Raw genomic sequence first — 9,179 nt, forward strand, 5'->3', positions numbered from 1 at the left:
TTGGCTGACTTCTTGGTTGAATGTACCATCTCCAACCAAGAAGTCGGGGGGCAGGAAGATACTGAACCTCAGGGCATGGAGGGAAAAGAGGATAATGAAGGAGGACAAAACAAGGACAAGGAATTTTGGGTTCTCTATTTTGATGAAACATCAAAAACAAACTCCAGTAGAGCAGGGCTAGTTTTACAGAGCCCCGATGGGTTCTTGATTGAATATGCTATGAAGTTAAATTTTCCAACTACAAATAACGAAGCTGAGTATGAAGCTCTGATAGCTGGCCTTGTCCTAGCAAGGACGTTGAGAGTCAAAAATTTGAAAGTTTGTGGAGATTCGAAACTTGTGATATCCCAGGTCAAGGGAGAGTTCGAAGCAAGAGATGAAATAATGGTGAAGTATGTACACCTGGTAAGAGCCGTGCTAACCCAATTCAATGAGTGTCGTGTTGAGCATATTCCAATAGAAGAGAATGCCAAGGCTGATGCGTTATCCAAATTCGCCTCTTCGGAAGTAGAAGAAAGCTCTAGTAGTGTGTACATTCGTGTTTTGAAAATACGGAGCATAGATGTCAAGCTGGTTACCCACATAGGGCTTGGAGGGTCATGGATACATCCTATTAAAGCTTATTTACAAATCGAATGGCTTCCTAGTGATGTCATGGAAGCAAGAAAGTTATCTGTAAGGGCCCTAAGATATTCCCTGATCGACGGGATTCTTTACAAAAGGTCTTTCGTAATTCCTTACTCAAGGTATTTGAGGTAGGATGAAGCTCTACTTGTCTTGGAAGACGTACATGAAGGTATTTGTGGCCAACACTTGGGGGCAGGGCCTTGGCCCACAAAATTACTCATTTAGGATTCTACTGGCTAGAGATGATGGTTGATGCTAAGGAATATATGAAGAGATGTGAATATTGTCAAAAGCATACCCATATAGTAAGGTAGGCTCCCAAAATGCTCATTTCCATAAACTCCCCAGTCCTATTTGCTATATGGGAAATGGATATTCTCGGACCTTTTCCAATGGCTACTGCTCAAAGAAAGTTCTTGATTGTAGCAATTGATTACTTTATTAAGTGGATTGAGGCAAAGCCTTTGATAAGATTACAACTAAATAAGTCGCTCAATTCCTATGGGTGAATATTATGTGCAGGTATGGGATTCCCCAAATCTTGGTGACTGATAATGGAACACAATTCAATAATGAGGAGTTCAAGAAGTAGCGTGAGGAGAATGAGATTGAGCTGTGATTCACTTCTGTGGCCCATCCTCAAGCCAATGAGAAAGCAAAGGTTGCAAATCAAATATATTCTAGATAGATTAAAGAAGAGGATTGAGAAGTCCAGAAATAATTGGGTGGATGAAATACTTCCAATACTTTGGGCTTACAGGACCACATGTAGAGTCACGACATGAGCAACACCATTTATGTTAGCATATGGGGAAGAAGCAGTTGTTCCAGTAGAGATATTACATTCGTCCCCGAGGATCCAAGCATACAATGCTGAAGACAATGAGGAAGGCCAAAAGTTAGCCTTGGATTTAATAGATGAAGTGCGGGATGAACCATATGCAAAGATTATGGAATATCAAAATAAAGCTTCTTTTTACTATAACCTGAGGGTGAAAGAAAGATTTTTCAAGTGAGGAGATCTGGTCCTAAGGAAGGTGGAAGCCTCTGGAATAGGGAAGAAAGGAAAGCTTGCCCGAAATTAGGAAGGGCAGTACAAGGTTAAGAGCGTTCAAGGGAGAGGATCTTACAAGTTGGAGACTATGGACGGAGAAGAAGTACCTAGGACATGGCATGCTCAAAACCTGAAGATTTATTATATATGGTTTGTACTTACTTATTAAAGTAGTAACGAGGTTCAAAAGCACCGTGAAGTTTTGCTTGTTTAGGGTTTTATATCTCAGTTTTATATTGGATTTGCATTTTAGCTTGTGACTATCAGGGTCGAACCATCTTGTATAAGGTTTTGAAAAACCAAGTTATATTCTTGAGTTGAAGTTATTTTAAACTTTGAAGAACCAAGTTATGCTAATGCTTTGTTTACTTATCAAAATTCATGCTTTGATGGACAGAGTAATAAATAGCAAATGAAAGAGAAATTCAGAAATTCTTCTATTCTAGAAATGCCTTAGGCAGCATTTGCAAGTCTGTCATATCAGTCTATTTTTCAGCCTTGTTTCCATTATTCAATGCATGACTCTTAGAACTGTGTGGGTTGCTAATCAATCTCCCTAAAAATACAAAAGTAATTAAAAACTTAAAGGGAAGGCTATGTAAAGCAAGTAAATAAAGCGAGGAAAATAACATAAATAAAACCCCGAAGGTTAACAAGGTCAAAGTATAATAAGTTAATACAGGAAAGCCACGATGGGACAACAAGAACATGAAACTAATCTAAGTCCTTACACAAATCATCTTCGTTCCCCCCATCAGTAGTAGTAGGGGGAGGGGGAACGGGGTCATTTTCCATGGGAGTAGCATCTCGAGAAGGAGAAATTATGGCCTCAATGATGGAAAGGTAGTGTTGAGTTTTCTTCATAAGCAGATATTCACAAGGTTTGGAACGCCACGAGTCATCATAAGTGATGAAGGGTCGCATTTCTGCAATCGTAAGTTAACTTCTATGATGCAACGCTACAATGTGAATCATCGCATCGCTACTGCCTATCATCCGCAAACAAATGGTCAAGCTGAGGTGTCTAATAGAGAGATCAAGCGTATTCTAGAGAAAGTCGTTTGTCCGTCAAGGAAAGATTGGTCTTTGAAGCTCGATGAAGCTATTTGGACTTATAGAATAGCATACAAGACTCCACTTGGGATGTCCCCATTTCAACATGTCTATGGTAAGGGATGTCATTTACATGCAGAGCTTGAGCATATGGCTTATTGGGAATTGAAGAAGTTAAACCTTGATCTAGATGCAGCTGGGAAGAAGCGAATGCTTCAGTTAAATGAACTTGATGAATTTCGACTTCAAGCGTATGAAAATAACAAAATGTACAAGGAAAAGGTAAAAAGGTGGCATGACAGGAAGCTATCGCCTAAGTCATCCGTGCCGGGGCAACAAGTTCTTCTATTAAACTCTCGTCTCCGACTTTTTCCTGGAAAGTTGAAATCAAGGTGGTCTGGACCTTTTATCGTCAAAACTGTGTTTCCACATGGAGTAGTGGAGATTTTTGAGAACGATCCGGGCCAAGCATTCAAAGTAAATGGTCAGAGATTAAAGCACTATTATGGGGATACGGTAAACCGTGAAGTGGTTAGTGTCGTTCTATTGTCAACTTGATCGCATTACTCTACGTCAAGCTAATGACGTAAAAGAAGCGCTTATTGGGAGGCAACCCAAGATATGAGACCATATGAACCCTTAGAATTTAGTACTTTATCCAAAAACCCAAAAAAAATCAGAAAAATGTTGGCAGAAAAAAATTTTCCAGAGACCTTGCAGGTGCCCGCCTGCTAGGACCAGGCGGCCGCGCACTAACAGGCGCCCGCCTGCACGCCCTCCTGCTGGTGCCAGGCGACCACCTGCGGACCTGATTTAAAAAAAAAAACAGTTTTCAGCCTATAAAAAAATAGAAAAACACAAAACAAAAAACCACAGCCCACAATCCCCATTAACCCATGATTTTACCCCTCATAATTAACCACAATCCCCACTCCTAATCAAATTCAAACCCTAACCTTACTATATATATACATACAACCTCTCCATACACATCTCACACACTTTCAACTCTACAAAATCTCTCCTACACACCAAACACAACTCTCTAACCCTTATTCTCAGTTTTCATGGCCCCTAAGAGATCACAAACTGTGGGTAGCAGCAGCACCAACCCGACTGCTACAGATTCCTCGAGGAGTACTGCTGCGAGGCCCCGATTATTGGATAGGGCTGCTGAAGAGGAGTATGCCAAGCTTCTTACAAAGCCGATTATGAAGGAGAGGGGGTTTTACCATCAGGGAGAGATGGTGAGTTGTTGCCAATGATTGCCGAGAAGGGGTGGGTTACATTTTGCGAGTCACCTGAGGGGTTCCGATGAGTGTTGTTCGCGAGTTCTATGCGAATGCCAAGGCCGACAAGAATGGGTTTTCTGTTGTTCGGGGGCTTACTGTTGATTATCAGCCAGTGGTGATTCGCCGTGTGATTGGGCAGCAACAAAGGAAACCACATGAGGAGAATTGGAATGAAAAGGCCCCTGAGGAGTTTGATTCAGACATGATTATTGCTACTCTCTATCAGCCGGGTACAGTGTGGAAGTTTAAGAGGGGATCCAACGATTATCATTCTTTCCCTGCTGTCGCGATGAACATGTATGCTCGTGCTTGGAATGCATTTATTTGTGCTAATATTCTACCTTCTTCGCATGCACACGAGGTTACAGTTGAGAGGGCAAGGTTATTGTGGGGGATTCTGAATGAGGAATATTATGTGGACCTTGGTGAGTTCATCTACCAAGGGATTTTAAAGTTTTTAAGGGGAAAGTCGCAGTACTCTATGCCGTATGCCTCTATCGTAACAAAGCTTTGCAAGGCAGTTGAAGTCCAGTGGCCTTCTTATAAGCAGTTGCAGATGCCAGCCGCTCTAATTAATTCATCGATGCTGAATGCGATGCAGGAGTGGACGGGTTGTTAGATATGAATACAACACAGGGGGGTGAACGTGTTTTAGCTTAAATGTTTACTTTTTGGTTTTGCTCTGAGTTTAGCAGTTGATTGTTAGCAATGATTTTGTGGAGTAGATGATAAACATAAATAACAATACAAATATTTAGAACAAAGATCTTCAAAACTCACTTAATTTTATATTAAAAATCAAGCAGTGTTTTGCTACAAAAACTCTAAGTTCTTGTTTTAGAACTTAGCTTCTTTCTTGAGAGAGAATACTAGATTTTCTATCTTGATTGTCCTACTTAACTAGAGGACCAATGTTAACTTTATAACTCAGTTAACTGCTGGTTTACACAGTGGATAATAAACATGCTATTAGCTTTTCTAAACTGTCACTTGTCATTTCTATTTATAGAAAAGCAAATCTTCCATTTCTGGCTTAGCATATCTTTAGCATCCCGTGATTACTTTAATCTCCTCTGTCAGTTAATCTTTGTCATTGATCTTGCACATCTCTCAAGCTGCTTTTTGTAGACTTGTCAATCCAGCTATGTGAATTGTTTATTGATTTGCAACCTTGGATATTAAACTGTTCTGCAATTCTGTACTTAGAGAAATTTCTTCACTTTGAGATCTCCAATTAAGCTGTAGAGAACTCGACATCTCGATAGGCATGTTGGCTTGTCGATATCTCTGAAACTTCATTATTGACTTGACTTATCGACAACTCTGAGTTCTCTAGTGAATTTTGGTTTATCGATAACTCAGAGTTCTCTAATGGACTTTGGTTTATCGATAACTCAGAGTTCTCTAATGAATGTACACTTATCGATATCTCTGAGTTCTCGAATGGGTATCTAACTTATCGATATCTCCAATAGCATTTCCTGAGTTCTCGATAGACAATTCATGAGTTCTCAATAGGTCATTCTGAGTTCTCGAATGACTTCTCTATAACACTAATTTTGTGACTTGTAGAGATCTTGACTTAGAATGTTTTTCACCAAACATAATTATTCAACTCCAAGCTTCTTCATAATTCTTCTGAGGCATGATCTTCTTGATCTTCTTCCAGATAGAATTCTTAGGCTTGGCACTGTTTAGAGAAAAATGCTCCAGTCTGCTCCATTTACATTTTACAGACATTAAGTGTTACAAGTATGAATTACAGATTAAGGTTACAATACAACTAATCTTAGGGTTGTCAATATGACTTAGTCTTGTTATGATACAGGCATGTCTTGCACAACAATCTCCCCCAATTTGTGAGAAGATTGCTTATCACAAATTCATGCCTATTAACAAGACTAAGCCCAAGTTAAAGAATGAAAATAAAACAATACAAAAGCTGATACAACACTTGTACAATGAATATTTGACAATTTACAATAATTAAGTAAAGACTGAGTTGTCTGATTCTTTCTCAATTATGTTCTTAATTTGCACAAGTATTTCTAATTCTTCTAGGATGAGGGTGTCAGTTAGAGCCTCTATTATTTTCAGCAAATTTGGCTTAGGATAACTAGCTAACATCCCTATCCTGTATCTTGATAAAGAGCTAGCTTTTATATTCAGAAATCTTCCATCCTTTGATATTCTGCTCTTGCCTGCTGCCTTTAACTCTTCCGATCTTCTAATATACTCATCAATGTCATGCTCATACTTTCTCCTCTTTTTAGCTAGCAAAGCTCTAGGCTCATCTCTCATTTCCTCTCTGTTAACCACAAACACTGCCAGTACTGTTCTCCATGCCTTAGTGGCTGTATCTTTACCATTCATCAAGCTTAGCACCCTTTTCAGTTCAACAATTGAGAGAGAATCCATTAGTCTATTTCCAAGATGTTCAAAAGACCCATCATTGTAGTATATTCTAACTTCTTTGATGTGAATAACCCAAACTCTGACTATTCTTTCAGCTAGTTGTTGGAAGTAGTCTTCATCTGAATCAACAACATTTAGAGGTTTGAAATCATCTTGATTATATCTGTTCCAGATGGCCTTTTCACCAAATCCATGATCATTGGGAGATTCAACTATCAGTTGTTCTCTTCTTTGTCTTCTTAATCTCCTTTTGACCTTGGCTTCTTTTGGACCTATTCCAACTATTTTGAAGTGTGTTTTAAGAGGTGGCTGAAATGAAGGTAAGGTTTTGAGTCTTTTCAGAGAAGTATGGCTGTGAGTGATTTGAGTTTTGAGAAGAGAGTTTGTAGTGAGCTTGTGGAAGTATTTGGGTTTAGAGATTTAAGGTTGAGCAGTTTCTGTTGAGGTTGATTGTGAAGTTTTAGCAGTTGATATTTGGATATTTAAGGTTTGGAGAGATTGTGAGGTATCATTCTTTTGTCTTTGCCTCCTTCCATCCCTCCTTTGAGTCTCAGATCCACTTTTCTTCTCCTTCTCTTTCTCACTATCACTTTTTCCACCAATTGCCTTACTAGATTGACTTGAGTTTGAGCCAGAAGGATTTTGACCATCTTTCTTCTGCTCATCATCACCCAAGTCATCTGTGTTGATTTTAGTTTTAGGCAAATTGGCTTCAGAGTTATCAATGTATCTCCTCAGAATCTTGATCATAGCTTCATCTTCACTAGTCTTCAATTTTTTACTTTTTAGCCCAGATTCAAGCACCATTATCAGTTTTTTGTTGGCCATGACACAGTTTTTAGGTACTTGGAAATGTTTCAGTTGCTTGGTTGTAGAGCAGATATAGTGCACCCCTTTGTTTGGATGTAGGTAGGCTTTTGGAAATGCAGCTTCTTGAGCCTTCTTCAATTCTGCCAGTAGCATTTTCTCTTCATTGTTGATCATTCTGACCTTGTTAATCAAAATGTCTATCTCAGATGCTCTTCTTGAAACTAGATAATTGAAGTTGACTTGCATACATCTATCTACACCAGAATCATTAAGATTGATCACTATCCTTTTCTCCAAAAACTGGTCCTTGACTGAGATCTGCAGCACCCTGATATAATTGATAGTCTTTTCCAAGGTCTTTCTGTAAGTGAAGAAGTTGTTGTTGAGAGAGTTCCTTAGTCCAGTGAGCAAATTGTCAAACTCTTGTGTCATTCCTGGACCTTGGGCAGCCATAAGGAGCCTCTCTTGTTCTAGACCTTGTTCTAGACCTTGTACGTGACTTTTGAGTTTTGATTGTGCTAGCCTTGCATCTATCTCCCCCTTAGTCTTGGTGACAGGCATGAGTAGGGGAGTAGGAATCTCAGGTCTTACAGCTTCAGGCAATGCTGGCAGTGGTATGTTGAGTTTTCCCATAATGGCTCCCAAAGCAACTGTATTCTACATTTATAAATGCTTATGGGACTCCACTAGGGCCTGAATATCATGCTATTGACTCTCAACCAATGTGGTTAAAGCTCTGACTTGTGAAGATAAATCTGAGTTGGAAGCTTGAAGTGAAGAAATTTGATCTTGAAGTTCTTTTATTTGAGGAGTAGAGGTAGTGGAGACTGTTGTAGCGGAGAAGGACCAAAAGTGTTCATCAACAGCTTTTCTGACACCCTCCATGAGAAGAAATGAAGGCTCAGACCTAGCAGTATGCATTTGATTTAGCTTGACCCTGGTATCATTTGAATTTGTGATATGAGCTTGAACTTGATCAAACAGGGCCTTGAAAGAACTCTTCATTGACATTTGCTCAGTGAAAGACTGGAATTGATTCTTGATGTCCTTTTGAGAAGGCACAATGTCATCCATCTTTTCCTTGATCAGCTTCCCGATTTTATTTTCATGTCCAGTCAATTTTACTTCAAGGGCCTTTCCAAAGAGATGGAAAGCCTTGAGTTGAGCTTTGTGCACATCCATGATGGCATCATAGACTTCAGGTGGAGTGAGAGATTTAGCATTGCTTCCCATGATAGTTATGTACTCCCTCCTGAATCTAGCCAAAACTTCATCCATTTCTGCCACATGGTCATCAGACAACCAGGCATCTATATTTCCATCCTCTTCAGCTTCATCTACTATCTTCTCCTTCTGTTGTTCAACATCTTCATTGAAGCATAGCAGTATAGCTTGATAGTCCTGGTTCCCCATGTCTAAAGTAAGCAGTTGCTGAGAAAGATTGGTCAAGCCTGAGATTTGATCTACCAACATGTCATCAACTGTAGAAGGCTGAGCTTCCATATCTTGTAGCCACTGAGCCATGACATGTGGTTGGTTGGACTGAGATATGGAAGGCTGTTGAGAAATGTTCACATTGCCACCTTTGACTGAAGTCATAGTTTGACTCACAGATAGATCTGTGGTTTTGACAGTTTGTTGTTCACCATATGTAGTAGGAACCTCCATTGGAATTGGAGAGGATTTTGCTGGGTTACTGTCATGTACACCAGCCTCAAACCTTTGTGCACCTTGCAGAGCACTGTCACATAAATATGATGGACTTGCCTCTCCCATATCAGGGTCATTGTCAATTGTACTCCTAGCATCAACTGCCAAGGCAATTTCAGCTAGGGTTGTGAGGGGAGTTTTCCCTTCTAAAAGAACCTCCAATTGAATGGGAGAAGATTTAGATAGCTCTCCCTCAAGAGTACTACCCTCAAACCTAT

General features: G+C 39.7%; 1 protein-coding gene across 1 annotated transcript; it reads left to right on the forward strand.

The window, feature by feature from the left end:
* Nucleotides 1-219: 219 nt before the first annotated feature.
* On the forward strand, nucleotides 220-1,219 carry LOC141719841 (uncharacterized). The gene is made up of 2 exons (XM_074522208.1): nucleotides 220-746; nucleotides 1,150-1,219. Exons 1-2 carry the CDS (start codon nucleotides 220-222, stop codon nucleotides 1,217-1,219), a joined length of 597 nt encoding a protein of 198 aa, XP_074378309.1.
* Nucleotides 1,220-9,179: the final 7,960 nt, after the last annotated feature.

Source organism: Apium graveolens, chromosome 4 (assembly GCF_009905375.1).
Source record: "Apium graveolens cultivar Ventura chromosome 4, ASM990537v1, whole genome shotgun sequence".
In the NCBI taxonomy this organism is placed as follows: domain Eukaryota; kingdom Viridiplantae; phylum Streptophyta; class Magnoliopsida; order Apiales; family Apiaceae; genus Apium; species Apium graveolens.